Source organism: Hibiscus syriacus, unplaced genomic scaffold, assembly GCF_006381635.1.
Source record: "Hibiscus syriacus cultivar Baekdansim isolate YM2019G1 unplaced genomic scaffold, ASM638163v2 tig00110633_pilon, whole genome shotgun sequence".
NCBI classification, from domain to species: Eukaryota; Viridiplantae; Streptophyta; class Magnoliopsida; order Malvales; family Malvaceae; genus Hibiscus; species Hibiscus syriacus.
Genome location: NW_024062806.1, coordinates 1757075 through 1781835, shown reverse-complemented (window position 1 = coordinate 1781835; position 24761 = coordinate 1757075). Strand labels below are relative to the sequence as shown.

General features: G+C 33.1%; 2 protein-coding genes across 2 annotated transcripts; one reads left to right on the top strand and one right to left on the bottom strand.

The window, feature by feature from the left end:
* Positions 1–1584: 1584 nt before the first annotated feature.
* On the bottom strand, positions 1585–2526 carry LOC120136524. Its single transcript, XM_039152530.1, has one exon. It carries the CDS (start codon positions 2524–2526, stop codon positions 1585–1587), a length of 942 nt encoding a protein of 313 aa, XP_039008461.1.
* Positions 2527–7687: 5161 nt separating this feature from the next.
* Positions 7688–8421, top strand: LOC120136523. Its single transcript, XM_039152529.1, has 3 exons — positions 7688–8083; positions 8164–8177; positions 8292–8421. The coding sequence occupies exons 1-3, from the start codon at positions 7736–7738 to the stop codon at positions 8419–8421; spliced, it is 492 nt and encodes a 163-aa protein (XP_039008460.1). The 5' UTR covers positions 7688–7735.
* Positions 8422–24761: the final 16340 nt, after the last annotated feature.

Sequence of the window (24761 nt, the reverse complement as noted above, 5' to 3'; positions counted from 1 at the left end):
TATCGTCACCTATTGCGGCATTTTTCGTTAACAAACGCCGCGAACTTTAGCGACGCTATTTTCAACGGCGCTTTTTGCGGCGTTTGTCATAACGCCGCATGTGTTTTTAGCGGCGCTTAAAAACGCCGCTATATGTAAAAAAAACGCCGCAAAAAGCCGGTTTTGCTGTAGTGCAAGCAGTGTATCCTTGACAGTCACCCATTTTTCTTATAGAAAATAGGTTGTATACCGTCTGGTCCAGGCACTTTCAGTCCTTTCATGGAGAAAAGGGAAGTACGTATATCCTCAAAAGTTGCTGGTCTTATAAGTTCGACTCTTTCCTCAATGTTGATCGTCGGTTTAAATCTATCATAGGCTTTGTCAAGTTCTTTTACCTCTTTACTAGCGAAAAGGTTCTTGAAGAAGTTTACCACGTGATTTCTAATTAAAACCTTATCCGTGCACCAATCCTCGCCTACATATAAACCTAATGTTCTGTTGTATTTTCTTCGAATCAGTGTTGTCATGTGAAAGAATTTCGTATTTCGTTCCCCTTTCATAATCCAATCAAGTCATGATTTTTGCAGCCACAACACCTCCTCTTGAGTAAGGATCTTTTGGTATTCTTCATTTAATCTTTTTTTCCATATTTTAGATATATGTAGAATTCATGTATTTGTCCGATCGTTCAATGCCTCTTAGACGTTTTAGAAGATCACGTTTCTGTTTGAATATATTTCTGAACGCATTTTCCTTCCACTCTTTAATCTCTCTACTCGTTTCAATCACCGCCTCCACAAGACAGCCCTTTTTTCTACCCCAGGCTGTGCTGAACACTGTCGAAAAATCCTCATGAGTAAGCCAGAAGGCTTCAAATCTGAAGGTCTTTTTTCTTTCTCTATGGAGTAGTCCATATTTTGTGTTAACTAGGATCGGATGATGATCAGAATAAGTTCTCGTCAATTTTATTGTACGAAGATTGGGGAATAGGTTCAGCATATCCAGATTTTGAAGGGCTTTGTTTAACCTTTCTTGCAGTACTATCCGACCATGTTCTTGTCTCACCCATGTAAATTTATTTCCAAGCCAACCTGCATCCATAAGATTATATTTGTCCCACCGTTCCCGAAACATGACAATCCGATCGATGCAATCTGAGTTACTTCCTTCATGTTCCTCAATTGAAGCAAAGTCGTTAAAATCTCCGACCACCAGCCATGGCTTGTTAGTGGAATCTGCAATATTGACCGAGTTCCTCCCAAAGTTCGATTTTCTTATTATGGTGTGATTGGACGTAAGCGAACGAAGTTAGCCATTCTTTTTCCTCATCTTTTAATTTGCAGTGAATAACTTGCTTCGTATTTTTTATTATTTTAATCCCAATCTGGCTTGAATTCCACAGTAAGATCAAACCTCCACGAAGACCTTGTGCCGGATTTTCAAAGTTATTTTCGAACTTTAGTTTTCTTTGGATCTGTTTACCAGTATCTTCTTTCGCCTTTTCCAGTAAGCAAATAATAGCTGGTTTCTCTTCTAGGATTAGTTCCCTCCAATTCCTCAAAAATTCAGAATTTCCAACTCCCCTACAATTCCACGTAATGAGCTTCATTGGGTGATCATATTTTCTACTTGAATTTCCAACGATTGGATATCCATATTCGTGTCCCTCTGATTTGGATTTGTGTGACTTCTTTGTATATCTACTTCTTGTCTAAAAGTTCCATTCTCTGGATCAATAGTCATTACATCTTTTACAGGTGATTTTCCCCATCTTACCGCCTCATTGCCTGTGTTTTCTACATTTCTTTCACTCTGGACTGTTTTAGCCGGTTGGTTTGGTGGCTTACCTCCTTCATTCTTGCTAGCTCTTGATATTATCTTACTTGTGTATGGTGTGTCCCTATTTTTCTCTTGTTCGTGGTCCGTTATCTCTATCTCAGTATTGATTTCCTCTGGATTGGCGTTATTCAGTGCTGCAAATCTATTCCCATGCCGGTTATCTTGTTGTGAGGTCCCTTTATTCTTGCTATTTCGCCGTGTCCCCCTTTGTTTCCTTTGCACCAACATCCATGGACCAAATCTTTCTTTATTGAGATCTTTGCTCAATTCTTTTTTCGCTGGAATGTTTTCTGGTTCCTTAACCTCCTCCTGATTTTGTTGTTCCTCTTGTCGAGGGGGATCCTCCCTTTCTTCCCTCGTCTGAGTATCTTCTGGAGACCTTATCGGACAACCCGAAGCTCTGTGGCCTACCATTCCACATTGAAAACAAATTGCGTGCAAGCCTTCGTATTCCACGTTAAAGATCTTTTTCCCTATACGAACCTTCGATAATAAAGGTTTGTTCAAATCAATCTCGACACAGATTCTTGCGAATTTTCCTCTCGTTGTCCATGCTGTATGGATATCCACCTTTAATGGTGTCCCTATTAATTTCCCAATCTCCACTAAGATCGTTTCGTCGAAATATTCTATAGGGAGCCCTAGTATATGAACCCAAACCGTTGTGAATGAGATATTTGCTTTTGCTGCCACAAATTCGGTCGGCATTTCTAGACAGTAACGTAGTGGTCCATTATCTTCCAAGGTCCTTCCGTCAGTACTTTCAATCTGTCATCCATATTTTGAAACTTTACAGCATAAAATTCATTTCCTAGATCAATGCTGTCAAATTCACCTTCTAACTTCCAGATCGCTTCTAGCCTTGTAACCAACAGTTTGTAAGCTATAGATTTTCCCAAGATCTTGATTATCAGGGTCTTTCTCCTAGGTTGCCTTATCTTTTCTTTTTGATCCGTCAAGATTTTTATTGATGGAATATCGTCATCCGCATCTTCCTCTTCTTCATCGGAGTCTTCCTCCTCCTCGTCCATTCTTGATGACTGTTGGAACGTACCCGCAAACAAAGATGATTCCACCACCGTATCACGCCAGGATCGTGTCGTTGGAAGCGTATCTGTAAGTTCCTTTCCATTCGATGATCTGCTTCGTTTACTTCCTTTCCCTATCTCTTCTTTTTCCTCCGCCATTTGTGTCACCATGGTGACCGGCGGGCTGTTCGCTTGCATTGGCACTGATAAACTCTTCAAGGTTTATTCCAAGATTCTTTATTGGTCTTTTGTTCGTATAATAATAATTCATTATGGACATTTGCCATTTCGGTCCCATCAGCAGTTCGAGTAGTATGATACAAGAGGTTTAATGAGTTGAGTAATTTGTGAGTTCCTTCAACTCAACTCCATAAGTACTTAATCTTTTTTATAAGATTTTAGTAATTATTTTAGAAAATTATTCCATTAAAAAATCTAATTAATAATTACTAGTTTATTAATTTGTTAATAATATAATAAGAAAAATATTAAATTATTAATTAATAATTACTACTAAATTTTTAATAAACAACAATAAAGATACTAAATTGTTAATTAATAATTATTAATTTACTAATTTATCAATTTATATTTATATTAAGCTCTATGTAGCAAGAGTGAATGTATGTATTGCTCAGGGTGGGCACGTGGTTATCTTAAAATCCGAATTTTTTTATGTTAGTTGTTTATTTTATTGAATGTGCCTAGTCTGAAATTTTATTTGTTTTTGTCTTATACGGATTTTTTTCAATACATATGTGTCCACCTTAAAAAATATTTATAGATATGCTACTGGATGTATATAGCTCTATAGAAGAGTAATTGCACACCCATTATTTTAGGGGGGAAATGTTAAATTTAGTTTAATTTGTTAATGGGAATGAAAAGAATAAGAAAAATTGCATACCTAAATTTTTTAAAATAGAAAATTAAAATTTTGAATACATTTTTTAACTTTTAGATCCATCACTAATAGGTAGTATCTCTAGATTTTACATATAGTTAAAAAATAAGTAAAATTTTTAATAAACTTAACAAGTAACGAATTAAGTAAAACCATAATTGTTTTTTAAAAAAACAAACACAAATTAAATACTATTATACTCACGACTTACTCGCTGGATAAACACATGTGACATGGTATGCGTGAAGCTAATATTTTTGTTGGGTAAACAGACAAACGATTTGACGGGAGATGCGGAGTATTTTGATCATGCAACATCTGAGAATAATTACCACAACGGATGCCTTTAATATAATTAAGATGAATATACGATTAAAATAAAAGGATGTAACGTTCGAGACTTCAAAAGAGGTGGGTTCATGGTAATTACCACACCGGATAACGCAACTAATTATAATTTGATACGTACAAAATTTTATGTGGGCAAGTTATATTGGAGATCACTTTAATTTGATTTTATTTTAATTATTCGAGTTTTAATTACGTTCTAATCATTTATATTATGATCAATTATAATTTAGTCATTAAGACACCAATTTTGGTTATACTAATGATACAATATGTTAATAAAAATAATATTTTTATTGATAAAAATAATTTATTTCTTTTTAAAGATTTGATTATTAAATTTAATTAAAAATGGATCTAAATTTATATAAATAATGAGGATTACAATTATCTTTATGTATTATTTTTCTGAAGACATAGACTAATCCACAATGTTCTAAATTAAGTTACTAGAATAACAATGGTTATTTTTGTAAGAGGTAAGTCTAAAGGTTCACCATCAAAAGTTGATTGAACCATTTAGAAAATTGAAGATCTTTTATGTTACAAATATTACGGTCCAAGTATTACTTTAACTAAAATTAATAATTATATTATTAACTATATATATATATATATATATATATATATGTATGTATGTATGTAAGACTTGCTTAACTATAGAACTAGAATAATCTTGAACTGAATGAATAAACATATTTGGTTAGCTTATCAAATTGTTCATCTTTATTCATCTATATTTTTTTTAAGTTATGGGTTCTAAATCCACTATGAGCACTCTACTCCCTTCCCCTAGAGTTCCCATTCTCATATCCTCTAGATAAGATTAAGATTAGATGTAGAATTTATCAACAACAAAAAATACTCTCGATCTTGAACTCATTAAGTGGCCTTAGTGGTTAAGGGAGTGTTGTTCTCCCTAAATATAATAGGTTCGAACAATTACATCTACATGATGTGTGTGCGTTGTTGGTGGTTAAGAAAGATTTTGAAAAAATACTACCTTATAATTACATTAGACTATTAACAAAAGAAATACTATGTATCTTTATACTTCACAAAATCATAATAATTTTTTATAAATATTAATATTTTATCTATTGATTAACTAAGTGTTGTAGAAATTTATTAGGGTAAATTATATAAACATTCCCTGAACTTTTAGGGCTCTTACATTTTGGTCACCTAACTTTTGAAACTTACAATACAATCATCGAATTTTTAGTTTGTTTTTAGTAAGGTCTCTGTCGATACCTCATGTTAGTTTTTACTGACGTGGCACCTAAATCTGTGAATCCCCGTTAATCCCTCTCTTCTTCTTCAGGTGCGCTTTCTCTCTCTACGATCAGATCATTCTCATCGATAATGTCCCAGATGACCAGCTTCGTTTCCAACGGTTTTCCTTTTTTTCTCCATCACTCATTTCCATTTTTTTTATTCCTTTTCTCCAACACTGCTCTTAATGTTTCTTAAATCTTTCTGAATGACAGATACACGGAAACCGGATTCACTGTCAACGGCGTCAACTATGAAGGCAGGTTGCTTTGTGTGGGAAATTTGGTCACTTCTTGGGGCCCTCGTAATATTTCTGAAAGGTATTTGCTCCCTTCATTCTAACTTCATTTCTTAGTGCAATGTATTGATTATGCATAAGTTTCAGGTGGCTTGGGTAACTAATATTTCTCCCCTCTCCTATCTAACAACTAAATTTTGAAACTTTAGGGATTCCTCTTGTCTCACGTTTTGTCTTTGTTGTATTTTTTGCAGTTTATCCGTCTTTCAAATCATATGTCCCATTCCAGGTGAGGCTTCAAACAATTTATACAGGAAGAGCAAACTTAATGCCTGATAAATGGTATCAATAATGCATCCCCTTAGGTCAATCATCTTGTGGACCTAATTAAGGTTTTATGGCATTTGAAGGTCGTTCCCAAACTCACCCCACCATTCAACTTAAAGCAAAGTATCATTCATGGCTATGGTGGAAGGAAAGTTCAAATGATTTTACCTTAAAGCTGAGCATCATTCAACTTTTAAAGCCCATCTTACACGGGAATTGGAAGCCCCTCCTCCCTTGGAACTACTAGGACTAGCCGCACCACCACCTTTTGAACTGCAACAAGAAGAAGAAGGGGGGTGGTTTGACGGTATCAGATGCCACATCAGCAAAAACTAACGGACGTAACGGCAAAATCTAACGGAGGGACCTTATTGAAAATGAACTAAAAGTTCAATGATTGTATTGTAAGTTTCAAAAGTTGAGTGACCAAAATACAAGCACCCTAAAAGTTCCATCCATAATATCAGAATTTGAATTTTAAACATTACAAGAATAACCTAACTCCTCTTCATGTGTCACTAAACCAACTAATAATTTAATATTTAAACATAATATTTATATTGATGTATTAATGTTATAATATTCAATGTTTTTAATACATATAATTTTGTATAAAGAACCTAACTCCTCATATTGCTTTTCTCTAAACTTTTTTTATTTTTATGTACGTTCTTGTCAATTTAAATTTAAATTACAAGTCAGGTCCTCTAATTTTGCAGGACTTACAAAAATGTCTTTTATGGCATAAAATGAGAAAAGTTGATAACTTTGGGGGGACTAAACATATATTAACCCTTAAAAGGAAATATCGATGTTCTTTTCGGCGGAAAGAAAATATCTCTGTCAAAAAAGAAAAGGAAAATATCAAAATATCTCTCTTTAAGCAAGGATAAACAAAAATAGTAGCAAAGAGAAAGCTAAGAAATCAACAATGATTGCCAGTGGAGTTCCAATTTACGAACTCTCAGTCCCAAGAGGTTGTAATTTTGATGTCAAATTCAATCCAACCAAGTCAAATCCAAGGTAAGAATTCCATGAAAATGTTTCCAAATTTTACGTAAACTTGTTTGAAGATTTACGATTGATTTCTTTGATTTTTTTTATTTTTTTTGGGTGCAGATTGGGGCTGAAATCGAGTGAGATTAGATGCTGTAAAAACCAAAAGATTGGTGAGAAATCGAAATCAAAATCAGAGAAGAATTACTATGAGTTATTTGGAATTCCTTTTGATTTTAATAAGCAGCAGATTAAAGAAGCTTATAGGAAGCTGCAAAAGAAGTATCATCCTGATATTGCAGGCCAATAGGTCAGTTCTGTTCATCTCCATTTCTTTATTGCAATTTTCCGTTATATGTACAATGCTAGATTTCTTGATCCGAATTCCATTTGTCCAGTTCGAAAAATTTGCTGTTGAATAATTATTTTGGGTGATAAATAGGTGCATAGTATTATTAATTTGCCGTTTCTTATCAGTATTTTGTTCAATTTCGTAATAAATAGTTGATATTATCTGAAGTTTTCATCCTTTTAAATATGTTTATTCAAAAACTATTTGGTTATGATTACTTAGGTTCAAGTATTCAGTACTCATTTCAAATCCGAATGACATATGTTTAGACTTTAGACATGGTTATAAAAACTTGATCGGTCGGTTCAATCGGTTAAAATAAAAATTTAGTAGTTTAGTGACACGAGTATGTAAGTTGAAATATATGTAGAGAACCGCCCACAACTGATTTCAACCGGTTCGAACTTCCGATTTGGATTTTTCGACCATTGCCTAAGTGTTTGGAATTAATGCAAATTCACTTTTGTATCTTTTATGGGTCAGTTGTTTTGTTATATTTGTTTAGGCATGGATACACTCTAATGCTGAATGAAGCGTATAACGTGCTGATACAAGATGATCTAAGGAAAAAGTTCGACACTTCCATTGGTTCAATGAAAGCAAAATTTGGCTGCAGTGCATCCGGTTTTAGCTCTTGGCATGGGCCAGTGAGACCCCAAACTTTGTTTGTTGATGCAAACGCCTGCATAGGTTGTAGAGAATGTGTTCACCACGCGAGCAACACGTTCGAGATGGACGAAGCTCTCAGATGTGCTCGAGTTAAGGTGCAATACAGAGACAGCGACCGTAAAATCGATGTAAAAGAAATACGACCGTTGATGCCGTTTAGGATCAAAGTGTTCGTTCATATGATTTCTCTTAACTGCTTGTTTTGCAGATTTCGGTCGAATCGTGCCGGATGAACTACATTTGTAGACACCCATTTTTGTCTGGGTTTTACTTATTTATTAACTATTATTATTATTATTATTATTATTATTAACAATATTTATTTACATTTTGTAGGCCCAATGCATTACAAACTCAAAGCCATCTAGCTGCTAGTCCAACAACAAATATTCAGGACCCGGTTATAGTTGACCCAACCCAGTTCAGGCCCAACACTCAACCCAGACCTGTTAGGGTTTCCACTTAGCTCTAGCCACATTTATTCCCAACCGTTGGATCTGGACCCATCCAACGGTCCAGATTGTCCAGAGTTAGGGTTTTTAACCCAAATATCAAGCCAACTGCCGCCATCAACGATGAGCAGCCACCCAGACCGACGCGTAAACCTCACAATTTATCTTATGGCTTCCTCAGCCGCCGTCATCAGAACGTGCCAAACAGTGAACCAAACACACCAAATCAGTGAGAATATGAACACCTATTTTTAAATGTCAATAAATCCGAAAAATCGAGATTTTTACCAACTCAAGTCAAAAAAAGCATTCCCCTATTCTAGATGTAATCATCTCACCCAGGAAATCAACAGAGATAAGATACCAATAGATTTAAGAAGGAAATTCATTCGGAGGAAAAAAAAAACCAGGAGAGACCAGATTCAAAAAAAAATAGAAAAGAAAAAACAAAGAAGAAAAAAAGTTTACCCTTAGCAAGATTCGGCCACCGTTGCTTCGCCGGAGCAACAATACTCCGTTTTCGAAGGTAAAACTCTTGCCTTTAGGGGTTTTGGGTTTAGATTTTAGGTTTTTAAGGGGGGAAAGCTTAAGGTTTAAAACTCTAGGGCGGACGAGGGATAGAGAGGAGATTCGAGTTTGGTTCACTCACCCTCACCGTCGATTTACGACGGTTATGGCTCTCTTTTCTCTCTTTACGCGGATAAAACCAGGGAAGGGGGAGAGAGTTTTGGCTCTTATATTTTGAGGTTGGGAATAAATGAGAAAATGGTCGATTTAGGGTTTATTTTCAAACATTTATTCCTTGCATGAAACGACGTCATTCTGGGGGGTTCAGCGTGTTTTTAGCGCATGGTTTAATAGCATGTTTGGTCCTTTGCCCTTTGTAACGTTTTATTTCAACTATTAATGAAGTTTTATTTTCTTTTAATTTCACCTGCTATTTATGCTTTATTTCCTTTTTAGTCATTACTTCACTTTATCAAATTAGTACTAACTTTTGATTATTTACCTTTAATTTATATGATATTCATTTTGGTCATTATCTTTGTTGTAGGTAAAATATTAAGTTATGCATGTTTGTTTTCACTGCATTCCATTCTGGTCATTTGCCTTGTTGCATGAATATGGTAATCCGTGCTCTAGGTCCTTAAGGCTAGCCTTTTTTTCATTTTAGTCACTAATTTTTGGGTAAATCCCTACATAGTCCCTTTAAGTTAGGTGCACTTTTACACTTATATCACTGTGTCGTGGGTTATTTAACCATAGGTCCCCCAACCTTTGATGTTATTATGTTTGAGTCATTGGGTGCTTCATTTCAACATTATCTTTGTTTTAAATATATTGTTTCTAATTTATTCTGATTTGGTCAACATTTGAAATGTCCTTTATTTAAATTTAGTCATTGATTTTTTTATTTCTTCATTTTAGCCACTAATGATTTTTTTTTGTTCTTTGTTTTGAACTTGTTATTTGTGACTTATTTTGTTTTAGTCCTTGTTGGTCTAGCTAATCAATTTATGTTTTATTTGTCTTTCATATGTATGCATATATTATTATACATGTTGTTTCCATATGTGTATATAGTTTTTCAAACGTGTACATGTGTACGCATTTTATGTATTATATAATTTAATTCCTATAAAATATCTTTGATTGTTAAGATTTTTCATTCGTGTATTTTTAAAGAGTATCAATCGTAGAATGGGCGTGCTAAACATTGCTTGGTCGATGTAGTGCGATCTGATACGATGTTCGAAAGAAATATGAACTTGAAATAAATTGAGTTTATTTTGCAAATTAATTTATTTTAATTCAAACGATGCAATGCATGTTTTTATAGAGTTATTTTATACTCGATTAATATTTGATTTGAGTTTTTTGATAACATTGGGGAGGGGGAATATTTCTCGTATAAAGGAGAAATAGACGAGATAACCTTCTCATTGGAGGATGAGCAAATCTCGTGGTTTCTTCTCAAATTAAGGAATGTTCCCTAATAAGTAATTTGAAACAAACTAATTAATGTTCAATAAATATATCATATTTTAGCTTTATATTCGATTTATAATTTCCACTATCGCGACAATATATAAGCTACTTAGTACCAATTTTGGGCGATGTGGGGTGTTAATCATTCCCCACGCGTAATCGACTCCGAACCCGTTAAATCGGATTTTTGGTAAACACATACAAATTTTTGTCTTAAAAAATGATTATTCTTAAAAATTGTTTTAGAACACGTTTTAGGTATTCGACCTACCTAGCCCAAAGGTCGATGGTGACTCCTATTCAATTTAATTCAAATTTATTCAAAATCGCCAATTTTTCAAAAATAAAGTCATAATTATTTTTAAACGTAATTGTTTAAAAAATGGTTATGGCAGCTTGGCAACTCCTCTGGGGACTTTTTTAGAGAGTCGGGCTGTAAGTCGCTTACACATTGTCGTTGTGGTGGAAATTACGAGTTTGAGTCCATAGTTAGCTTATGATCCATCTATTGAAGTTTTTAATTTCTTCATTCTTAATCGTGATACTAATATTTTAATCTTTGTTTTCAGTAGTGTTCAAGTTTCTATTGAGAGTTTTCTTTTTTCTTTAGAGTCAAAGGTTTGTATGTTTCTCCTCACACACGTCACATGCTTTTGCATGAAATAAGCTCTAGACCCGATCTTTATTCCAAGTAAGTGGGGTAAACACTTTACTTTCATAAGAATTTATTCTTCGTATGAGTTTTAGCAAATAACCTCTAGGGTACACATACCTTATACCTTCGTAGGAATTTATTCCTCGTATGGGTATAAGGAAGTGAATCCCCTCAAATTGAAGTTGATCCATTAACACCTATAATGGGTTAGGATTGAGGGTTTGGTAGCCCAAGGGGGTACCGGCAACAAGGACAATTCGAGTACCATTTCCTCATAGAGCCGAAACTATAAAATGGTCACCCTAGGTATAGTTATACCGAACCTTTCGTCAATAGGTACCCAAAATAAGTGTACATAAAGGAGAAGTTTTTCTAAACCTTTACCTTTTGCTTTAAATTTTGTTGAATAAAAGTATACGAACAAGATACCATGCAGTTAGGAACAGTTTCTTGAAAACAAATCATTTTGGGTAGATACCATGATCGGGTAGGTATTATATTTATCTTTAAATAGCATCTTTTAACTATATTGATTATTTTGTTTGTACTTACTCGTTTCTTCTCTTTTTTGTGTCATTTTCACCTTTTAGCATTGCATTTCATCGACATGATATAATGCAAAAATGTTGATCCTTAAGGGGATATTTAAGAGAAAAATTTTCATAGGGAGAGGTAAAAGTTTTCAATCAAGTAGTTGCTTACACAGACATGCACTGAGGGCTAAAAGAAGTTCAGAGACTACAAGAAAAAAATATGTTTGAAGAACATGCAACATTCGAGACTGGAAAGATGATCTATTGATCCAAGGAGTAATCCAGCAGTAGAGTCTTATCTAATATCGTTTCATCGCTAACCACCAAAGAGTGACGCACTGACTTCAACACCGTAGGGGCATTAACTGAGTTAGGTTACAGAGTATTTAAGGGCATAATTTTCAAGGATAAAGATCCAAGATGAAGCACCGACCCATTTCAGACTTAGCGTTTAAACGAAAGCATGTCTGTAAAATGGACTATCTTATAATATGAAGACTTTTATCTTTGATGAAAATTATTCTATGATATTCATCATTGGGATCAACATTTTTGCATCTGCATTTGCATCTTTGCATTTTGCACATGCATTCCATTTATTCAAGCATTTTCACATGCATCATTCATGAAAACATGGAATTAATTTATGGAGGATTCGATGAAGTGGTCCTAATTACGTGACACCACGTTAAAAATAGAAGCAAGATTTGAACAAATTAAGGAAGAAGCTGAAATCAATATGGTGAGAGCCTATTCAGCTGGTATTAGGGCTGATCTTCAAGGATGATCCGAGAAAAGAGTCAATTTGATCCAATTCTAATGACCTATGAGGAATTACTTCCAACGCTAGTTGAGAAGAATTGTGTGACTCTCATTCAATCCAAACAAAGAGAGGCCCCATATCCTAAAGACCATGATATTAATGCATATGTAGCTACCATATTGGGAGCTCAATGCACAACACTGAGAATTGTGGGGTATTGAAGTGCAAGGTCTAAGATCTGATTGATTCAGGGGCATGGACATTTGATATGTAATGGGCATTCTGATCAGGAGTAGGTTGTGGCAACCATCAGGAATTTTATTGCATTCTCATCAAAAGCATGTCATCTTATTTGAACTTGTTTTTTTTCTTCATATGTTTAAATGTTTGTTAGTCATTTGACATTCGAACATTTTAAATAAAATACTTTCTTCTAAGGTAATGAGCAATGACCAAATTTTAATCTTGAAATTCTTTGAATATCAACTCAATTAAAAGCTCTTTAATAATTGAGGTTGTAAATCTTTGACAAATGACAAGATTGAACCCATGCAAAACAATAATGTAACATCCCAAAAACAAGGCCAGTGACCAAATTGTAATAATCCAAAATTTAGTGGTTTAATTAGAATAACATGAAAAGTTCAAGGGTATAATTTGGAAATTTTGTTTAGGACTTGATATCAAAGTTGAATTATTGGAAGGGTATTATGGTCTTTTCAAAGGAAATTTTTTTATCTTTCCTCTTTAAGTAATATAAAGAAAGTGGAAAATGGGAGAAAATATTATCCAGAGCCTTCTTCAGCTTTCTTCTTCCTCTCCATCGTGGGTTCTTGGATAAGGTGAGTATGTTTTCTATTGATTGTTTATTTCATTTTAAAGTTGGTTTTGATTCTTGGAGTGTTAAGAAAGCTTAAGGAAAGTTTAAAGTGGTGTAAAACTAAAAGATGAATAAGTTATGGGAGATTAAGAAAAAGGGGTTTTTGAGTGAATTGTTGAGAAAGAGTTAGTAAGTGAATTTAGGAATGAAATTTGACTTGTCATATGTTAGATTAAGAAATCTAAAGTGTTAAAAAGGATTAAGAACAAAGTTCAAATTTTGGTATGATTTTTTATTTCTAGTAAGCTATTGAGAATTTAGATGTTTAGAAGTACTAAAGTGAAATAAGTTGGTTTAGAAGAGTATAAATAAGTTTAAAAGCTTTAAAGAAGTGTTAGATGTGAAAGTTAGTAAAGTTTGGATAAATTTTTGGGTTAAATGAGTGATATATGGGTTAGGGGTATCGGTATTGTATGAACGGTACCGATACTTTATAGAGGAAATAAGTGATGTTTGGTGTATGAGTATCGATACTGGTTGAACAATATCGATACCATAAGAAAAAAGTTATAAATTATTCAAGAAGTATCGATACCAAATGAGTAGTATCGATACTAGGGGTATCGATACCATTGATCAAGTATCGATACAATTTTGAAGAATAATTCTAGAATCGAATTTGGGTATCGATACTGAAGTATAGTATCGATACCATAGGGTAGAAGTATCGGTACTATGCATAGGGTACCGATGCTACGCATATGGAAAATTGTGAATTAAGTACTTTGTATAGCTTATATTAGATACGATTGATAATAGTGATCCAAATTAAGACATTTATATCGATTATAGGTATCGTGTAAATATCGATCGAAGACAAGTCCAAGACGATTCAAAGCTTTTATAGTGTGCAAGAGTAGTACGTGTTTGAATGGAATAGTGAGGCCAAGTGAGTGCTTAATATTAAGTGTATGATATTCTATGGAATAAGACTTGCGATGAGTCTATTTTCCATATTAAGGCACATGAATCCATGAATGCAAGCATGCACTTGATATGATTTTTATGTGTCATATGTGATTGTATGTGTTACATGTGATATTATGTGTGTCCCATGAGCTATGTGAATGTATGTCAGAATGATCATTTATGTTAAATGATATAATGAAACTATGATGATGATGTGAACTTGGAATATAAGTTATATGATTATGAGTTATGTAAATAACAATGACTTATATAATAACAAGAGAAAGTGATATAAGTTATGTGGTATAAATATAAAGGATTATATGAAAATGCAATATAAGTTAGGTAATGAGGATCCAGGTGTCTATATGTCTATGAGAAGATAAAAGAGCAAGTTGTAAGCCATGTGATATGAATTTCATAGTTATGTGTTATCGACTTAAGTAATTAAGTGAACTATATGACATATGTTATAATGTATGATAATGATTTAGGTGAATATATGATAACAAGGTATAAGTTATATGAATTAGATCTATGTGAAATGATATAAGCTAGGAGATACTGAGATAAGGAATTATACTAACATGTAATATTAGTTGCATGGTAAATATATATATATATATATGAAACCCTATGAGAATACATGTTTAGAAAATAACCTATGTGAAGCTGAACTAAGTGAATATATGGAACTAGTATAAAATTTATGTGATATAGATGATTATGTAAATCTGTAAGATAAACTATATTGTATTGATATTCGGACTATATTAAAATATGTATACGAGTAACTGCTTAAATTATATGAGCTGATATGTAATAATAAGAGAATAAGGATAAGTTAATATGATATAAGCTATGTGATTACATGTATATATTAATACACCTTGCTTGCATTACATGTTATGTTACATGAAGTTATGTGATATGTGTTATAAGTCAATGGTTTAAGTGATCATATGAAAATGTTACATGACAAATGTGAATACATGTGAAATGATATAAGTTATGTAATGATTTGGGTGACTATGTAATTATATGACAAATATAAATGATAATGCCGATGTTATGTGTTATGAGAGATAGGGGTATAGTTGGCATGCCAAGAGTCGAGGGTCTATGTGGTCATTCGGGACAATTATATGGCACTTCGGTGCAAACCTATATGGCACTTCGGTGTAAACATATGTGGTCCGTTGGGATAATTATGTGGCACTTCAGCGCAAATTACGAGTTGTGGTGATAGTATTAGTGCACAACCTCAATGCACTCACATACCTTAAGTTCTCAAAAGTGTACCATGGGCTATTAAAAGAGAAACCAAATAAATTGTGTGTGATGTTATGTGTATTGATTTGTAAAATGTGTTATGATTCTATGCTATATGATGTTGTACAAAGATTAAGTATCATATTATATAATAAACGGATTAATGATAATGATGTGAATGATGAGCATGATGGTATATGTGTCTGTATTTTGTTATATGAAATGTTTCAGGGTTCTATATATTATTATGATATGAAATGCTTATGTATTGTGATGTATTTAAAGTTTATGTTATGCCTCACTAAGTCAACGACTTAGCGTGTTAGTGTTTCACACGTAGGTTTCGAGAAGCAGGAAGAGCAAAGCTAGGCAAGACATGTCAACTTCTCTTTTCAAAATATTAGATTAGAAAAGAATTTGAATTGTATGTATTTTGTTAAAAGGAATGTAATTGGCATGTAATAAAAGAATTTGAATTAGATATGCTCTAATTGGTTTTGTAAAATCATATGATTGTAATTAATGTAAATTATTCATTTTTCTTGAAATTTGAATTTGATTTTTTTCAACCATCTTATAAGAGTAAATGTTTTGAAAAAGATAATGCGACACCTTGGATTCGTATCTGGGTCGGGTACGGGTTGGGGGCGTTATAAAGAACCCCTAATCCTACTCCAAAATATACACTAGAATACATACCCTTCTCTTGCAGAGATCAAGCTAGCTTTCTCCTCGCATGTAGAGTCAATCAAGGGCTTGGCATTCAGATATGTGTTAGGAGCATACAAAATGAGGCATCTAGCACATGAAATTACAAAGCTAAATGGTTTATACTTTCATTGATGATGTTCAATGATGATCATGATCTTCACAGATGGAATGGCCTAGAAGATGAATCTAGTTTAGGCTAGTTGCTTGGAAATTAAACTCTAACTATGAAATTTTATGACATTCAACAACACATGGACTATAATATGTTCTTCTTGACAAGCTTAAGAAATTGAATTTGTATACCCAAAATATAATTCTATGTGTACAATAAAGTTGAGACTAGTCAGCTAAAGCAATTGGTTATAGAGGAAACTCAAAAGCCTTGGTTTTATGAATAGATTACATTCAAACCATGACATTAATCGGGTACTTGACAATTCGGTGTTTGCTCCACTATGATTGTCAAGTCAAAGACTTTGTGACGACGTGAATCCTTCCGTTAGCCAAATAAAGGCAATTTACAATAAAACTGAATTCAGCTAGCCAAACAATGGAAAATTAAATCGAATTTACTAAATAAGAAGTTTCGATGAATATAGACTAAAGGAGTTGAGGAACACCTGTTATAGTCAATTTCACACGAGCACTCAGGAATCTCATTTTTAGACCGATATTTATGCACTGCCTTTGCTAGAGGAGTCTACGAAGCTTGAACAAATGGAAGATTTCATAGAACTGAAATAAAAGTGTTCTAAAAGGTGTAGCAATTGATTATGCTAGTTGCGAAATTTTATTTGTACCCAATTAAATGCCTAGCCAGAAATGAGAGGTTGTATAACGTTCCAAAGATCATGGACAAGAAGAAAGACTTGATGGTTGAAACCTTATAAAATAGAAAGCCTTCCTGAAACCAATCTCTAATCTTGACACTTGTCAATGAGCAATAATTTTGAAGGATTGAGAGATAAATTAATTCTTTGATATCCAATAAACTCTTATTTTATTATTTGTCTCAATTGTGAAACGTAGAAATGGGAAATATTTTTTCAAAATTTTTATTAAACATTTTACAAAATTCTTTTAATTGATACTTTTCAAAATTTTGAAAATAAAAAGAAGAAGAAAACTTTTTTCAAACAAGATAATCTCTCTGAAAGTACATCTTGGAATTCAAAAAATAGATTTCCGAAGTTCTTGATTGAAGCTGGGGCAAGGGAAGTAGAATTTTTTTGGGGGCAAAATTTGATGGGGTAAGGAAAACAAATTGTCGCAGGTCGAAGTTTGCAAGAGTACACCCTGGTGGAAAATGAAGACAACTGAATCAGGTATAAAATGAAGACATCTCATACAACCATTCCTCTCATAGATTGAGAAAACATACATGTTACATGAAATTTGCATCTTTGCATCATACATTCATCATCACATGCAATAAAGACTTTGATTTTCCCTCTCATAAGGATACTTTTAAAAATTTCACTTGAAATCTTGTCTTTCTTAAAGACATTTATCCCCTCTCATGATGACAAATTCAAAAATTCATCAAATCAAACACATAAAATAAACTTCATCTTGACATCCATAAAAACATTGAAGATAAGCATTCATAAATGCATCATTTTTATGTTGATCTTTCAGGAAATAAAAGTTTGGTGATGACCAGATGTCCTCAACAGGAAGGAACAATATCATCCACAGATTTGACATCCTGAAGTCAACGATCATATCTCCTAGAGGCATTCCTCAACATGCAGGAGCAGACAGTCTATAAGCCTTTGAGATGGTTTTTCTCAAAACAAATTTCATCTCACTTGAGACAGTTTTCGCAAATTTTGAAATTTTGAAACAAAATTGATCTCACTTGAGATTGTTTTCTTAAAAAAAATTGTCTTGCTTGAGACAGTTTTTCTTAAAAACAAATTTCGTCTCACTTGAGACAGTCTTCCTTAAGACACAAACATTTGAGATTGTTTTTCTTAAAAACAAATTTCGTCTCACTTGAGACAGTTTCCCTAGAAATATAAATTTTGAAATTGTTTCACTTGAAACAAAATTTATCTCACTTGAGATTGTTCTCAAAACAAATTTCGTCTCACTTGAGATAGTTTTTCTTCGAAACACAAAATTTGGAAATTGTTTCACTTGAAACAAAATTGATAAAGCTTTGAGATTGTTTCTCTTGAAACAAATTTTGTCTCACTTGAGACAGTTTCTCTTGAAAAATACACCTTTGAGATTGTTTCCATTGAAACAAATTTTATCTCTCTTAAAATAGTTTCTCTTGAAACATACACCTTTGAGATTGTTTCCCTTGAAACAAATTTTGTCTCTCTTGAGATAGTTTCTCTTGAAACATAAACAATTGAGATTGTTTTTTTTGAAATAAATTTTATCTCGCTTGGACAGTTTCTCTTGAAACAAATATTCCCTAAAGACGGCTAGACATCCTCATCACGGAGGAACAATATCGTCCACCGACCAGATCTCCTCATCATGTAGGAGCATCGTCATCATCATATAACCAGACTTCCTCATCATGTAGAAATTGTGTTGTCTCCCAAATTATCCATAACGATGGCTAGACGTCCTCATCTCGTAGGAACAATGTCATCCTCTGACCCGATCTCCTCATCATGTAGGAGCAGTGTCATCCTTATATAACCAGACTTTCTCATTAGTAGGAACTATATTGTCTCTAAATTTACCTAAAAACGACTAAAACTCTTCATCGAGGATGAGCAGTGTCGTCTTCAGCAACAAAATCATCTCCAAATTGACCCCATTTTCTCAACGATGAGGAACAACGTCATATTCAACAAAAAATTTACCTAAAAACGACCAGATCTATTCAAAATGGATGAGCAGTGTCGTCATTAATATCAAATTTCGAAGACAAAGAGAGAACCTGACAAAAACTCGATGCTTTTTCATCTTTGCCCTATTCTTGTTAACACAAGAATATGCAAAGAGGGGCAGCTGTAGACACCCGTTTTTGTTCGGGTTTTACTTATTTATTAACTATTATTATTATTATTATTATTATTATTATTATTATATTAAAAATATTTATTTACATTCTGTAGGCCTAATATATTACAAACCCGAAGCCCAACAAAGCCCATCTAGCTACCAGCCCAACAACATATTCATGACTCGGTTACAGCCGACCCAACCCGGTTTAGACCCAACACTCAACCCAGACCCGTTAGGGTTTCCACCTTAGCTCCAGCCACTTTTAATCCCAACCGTTAGATCTGGACCCATCTAACGGTCTAGATTGTCCACAGTTAGGGGTTTTAACCCTAAATATCAAGCCAACTGTCGTCATCAACAATGAGCAGCCACCTAGACTGGCGCGTAAACCTCACTGCTCATCTCCTCGCCACATGAGCCGTTTTCAAAGGCTTTCCGAGTCGTCGTCATCAGTAGAACGTGCCAAACAGTGAACCAAACACACCAAATCAGTCAGAATCTAAAACCCCATTTTTAAATGTCAATAAATCCTAAAAAATTGGGATTTTTACCAACTCAAGTCAAAAAAACATTCCCCTATCCTAGATGTAATCATCTTACCCACGAAATGAACAGAGATAAGATACCAATAGATTTAAGAAGGAAATTCATTTGGAGGAAAACAGAAAAAAAAACCAGGACAGACGAGATTCAGAAAAAAAATAGAAAAGAAAAAAAAGAAGAAAAAACAGAGAAGAAAAAAAATTACTCTTAGTAAGATTCAGCAACCGTTGCTTCGCCAGAGCAACAATACTCCGTTTTCGAAGGTAAAACTCTTGTCTTTAGGGGTTTTGGGTTTTGATTTTAGGTTTTGAAGGGGGAAAGCTCAAGGTTTAAAACCCTAGGGTGGACGAGGGATAAAGAGGAGATTCGAGTTTGGTTCACTCACCATCACCGCCAATTTACGACGATTATGGCTCTCTTTTCTCTCTTTACGGCGATGAAAATCAGGGAAGGGGAGAGAGTTTTGGCTCTTATATTTTAAGGTTGAGAGTAAATGAGAAAATGGCCAATTTAGGGTTTATTTTCAAGCATTTATTCCTTGCGTGAAACGACGTCGTTCTGGGGGGTTCAGTGTGTTCTTAGCGCATGGTTTAATAGCATGTTTGGTCTTTTTCCCTTTGTAACGTTTTATTTCAGCTATTAATGAAGTTTTATTTTCTTTTAATTTGACCCTGCTATTTATGCTTTATTTCCTTTTGTTATTACTTCACTTTATCAAATTCGTACTACTTTTGATTATTTACCTTTAATTTATATAATATTCATTTTGGTTATTATCTTTGTTGTAGGTAAAATATTAAGTTGTGTCTGTTTGTTTTCACTGCATTCCATTCTGGTCTTTGTCTTGTTGTATGAAGATGGTAATTCATGCTCCAGGTCTTAAGGCGCCTTGTTTCCATTTTGTCACTAATTTTAGGGTGAATCACTACATAGTCCCTTTAAGTTAGGCGCACTTTTACACTTATGTCACTGTGTCGTGGGTTATTTACCCACAGGTCCCCCAACTTTTGTTGTTCTATTGTGTTTCAGTCACTGGGTGCTTCATTTCAACATTTTCTTTGTTTCAAATATCTTGTTTCTAATTTATTCTGATTTGTCAGCATTTGAAATGTCCTTTATTTAAATTTAGTCATTGATCTTTTTATTACTTCATTTTAGCCAGTAATGATTTTTTTGGTTCTTTGTTTTGAACCTGTTATTTGCGACTTATTTTGTTTTAGTCCTTGTTTGTCTAGCTAATCAATTTATGTTTTATTTGTCTTTCATGTGTATGCGTGTATTATTATACATGTTGTTTCCATATGTGTATATAGTTTTTCAAATGTGTACATGTGTACATATTTTATGTATTATATAATTTAATTCATATAAAATATCTTTGCTTGTTAAGATTTTTGATTCGTGTATTTTTAAAGAGTATCAATCGTAGAATGGGCGTGGAAAGCATTGCTTGGTCGAAGTAGTGCAATCCGATATGACGTGCGAACAAAATATGAACTTGAAATAAATTGAGTTTATTTTGCAAATTAATTTATTTTAATTCAAACGATGCAATGCATGTTTTTTATATAGTTATTTTATACTCGATTTGAGTTTTTTGATAAAATTGGGGAGGGGGAATATTTCTCGTATAAAGGAGAAATAGACGAGATAGTTTTCCTATTGGAAGATGAGGAAATCTCGTGATTTCTTCTCGATTAAGGAATGTTCTCTAATAAGTAATTTGAAACAAACTAATCAATGTTCAATAAATAGATCATATTTTAACTTTATATTTTATTTATAATTTTCACTACCGCGACAATATATAAGGGGCTGAGTACTAATTTTGGTCGTTGGGGTGCTAATCATTCTCCATGCGTAATCGACTCCTGAACCCGTTAAATCGGATTTTCGGTAAACGCATACCAATTTTTTTCTTAAAAAACAATTTTTCTTAAAACTTGTTTTAAAATACGTTTTTAGGTATTCGACCTACCTAGCCTAAAGGTCTATGGCAACTCCTGTTCAATTTAATTCAAATTTATTCAAAATCATCAGTTTTTCAAAATAAAATCATAATTATTTAAAAAATAGTTATGACAGCTTTCATTGGCAGTGCTTGAGTTCTTGATGCAACCTCAGCCAAAGGAAGTGTATGGTGTATTTGGAGGAGGCTGGGAAAGACCTGCAATGTGTTTATGGCAGCAAAGGCTTTTGGAAAGCAGTTAAAACAGCAAGCTCAGGCTGCTCAAGGACAACACAGAAATGGTATAATTAACTTGAAAATTCTTTTAATATTTACATTATAATATAATATATACAATTTTTATATACTATAAATTTGGATGATAAAATGGTGCTATAAACTTGAGTAATTTATATTTTTTTCATTTTTTTAAAGGAAATATTTGTATGATTTAAAAAGGAGAGTCGCCATACAAACAAAGCTGCAATGATTCGAGCCCCATTAAAAAATATTTTTATGCTTAAATGGAAGAAAAATAGTGCAGCAAAACATTGTCGAGCACAAAGTATACAACCGATCGAATATTCATCCTTAATCCAAATCCATTTTTTGGGCTCGAACGAGTACTGATGGCATTTGTTTTAACTGCTGCAGGTAGAGTGAAGTGGATGAAGAAGAGACCCCTGCTCAGGCTGAAGCTCGAGCTAATGCTAGCATGAAACTAAAGATGGGAAGATTCAGCAAATTTTGGAGTAAGTTTAAACCGTTTTTTGGATCAAAATACTAGGGATTGGAAATGAAGAAAAGTCCCTTACACAAATTTAAATAATTTATGTATAAGTACGAACTAAACGATCTCAGTAATAAAGAATTGTTGTTATTCTTTGAGGTCTCATATTCGAGCATTATAAATACTAGAGGTGCGAGGATTCAATGTCAAATGATTAAGAGTTATTTTTTAAAAAAATACTATATTGTACTTACCTCTATATTATAAAAAATAACTACAAATTGCATACTAAACTTTACGATTAAGTGTTTGATTTCCTTATTTCTTTAAATTTTATTTTAAGTTTATTTTTTATTAAATTTAAATCATACGTTCTTAATCTACTCTAAAATACCTCATTTTATTGTTTCGGTTCAATATATCAATTTTTTAAAGGTAAAATTTGTTTAAATATTCATGAAATAATTAGCTAATTTATTTTAAATTATTTTATAACATTTGAAAAAAATCATTTAATTATACAATTTACATTTGAAGTACCTTATACAGTACACGAAATATTGGAAACAATAAAGATAAAAATTACACATAATTATACAATTTATTAAAATTTATATAAGTAAAATTAGCATCATTATAATATGAATGCAGTATGATATAGATTTAGATTTTCAATGTCCTTATTTTTTAAGAAATATAATGTTAAATCTATTATTACGATTTATTTTTAAAAGAATTTAAAAGGTTCTAGACCAGGTTGTGGAGTTTTGGACATAAACAAAATAATGGATTCACGTTCAGGATATTAAATAAGAGCGAAATAAAAAATTTAAGGTCAAACAGTTCTCGGCAACTGACATTGATGGGCGATGGTAATTAGTGGCGACGACCATGTGGATTTTGATTGAATTTAGAGATAAAATTAATATTTTATCTTAAATACAAAGATTAAATTAATATTTTATCTAAAATTTAAAATTAAATTAATATATTAAAATTTAACTATTTTTACTAATCTGTCACATCAACGACCTAATGAAACGATCAACTAAAATAAGACCTATCAAAACACTACAAAAGTGTTTATAACTTTAAAACGGTGACCAAAATTAAATAAACCGAAAATAGAGAGATCGCCAATTTATTTACCCTTATTATTTTTAGGATAAAATTAGTTAAATATTATAATCATATAAATTTATATTCTTTATATTTTATATTTGGTTTAAATCTACTTTTCCAATTTATTAACTTAAGTGACGCCTTACAATAATATTTGTTAGATTTAAAAAAATGGATATGATAGTAATTTCTGAGTAAATTGATGTTCAAATAAATTCATGACACTAACTTCAATCAAAATTTTAATAAAATAGTATAGATTTATAGACACGAAGACCTTTTTCGCTAAGTGAGTTTTCGGGCTATATGATCAAGTTTAATCCAAATCACAATTTTTCCCCTCCGGATTACCTGATTTAGTTTTAATTAATTTTGATTTATCCATGTTGCATATTAATTTTGATAGATGAATCTGTTAATAGAAATTTTTTACATACAGAAGACCTCAAACTTAATACATACTTAAACGACATCAAACTACTACTATTTAAATCAAACCATGTTAGTTAATCCAAATCACAATTTAATTTAACCACTTGAACACTTATAGTTCAATCTGGAATTAAATATTAGTCTTGGTATATTATATATTTTTTGTTGCTCTCCTGGTTTCTCATAGTTTTGCTCTGACTAATTCGGATCGACATGTATTTCATACTTTATTTTAATAGGTGAGCGTATCAACGGAGATTTTCTTTTTGAATTAATCATTAGTATCGATCTATTGACCCACTAATCCAGATCGGGTACTGCAGTGGCGAGGGTGACCATCCCAACCCTATAAGCACCATTTTTACCTCCCCATTCCAACAGTTCCACGTTACAAATCCCATCAGCTTCTAGTACTGCCAGCAGCCCCTCCACGTTGCAAATTCCAGCAGCTTCCAGCACTGCCAGCAGCCCCTCCACATCCTCGTTCCAGCAGCTTCTAGCATGCATCAACCGCACACCTTATCTCCCCTAAGATGGCCACCGTCATATGTGGGTGACCCACTGAGTTACCTTCCTTTAACTGGTCCAAAGGGAGAACGAAGGAGCCTATAAAAAGCCCCATCGATTGAACCTGAAGGAAGGGAATAGATCACCAACAACACACAGCTACAAAACCGAAACAAAAAAAATAGAGGAATAAGGAGCAACCAACATCGACAGCAAGCAAAAACGGACGACAGCAACCCGAGAGCAAGCCAAAACATACCAACAAAGCAAAAACAGAGAGCAAGACAGAGAGACCACGACAACAAACAAACGAAAAAATTGAAAGGAGTGCTTACCATCGGCGTTGTAGCTTCAACACCATCTAGAAGTCTAAAAGCCGAAGGTATT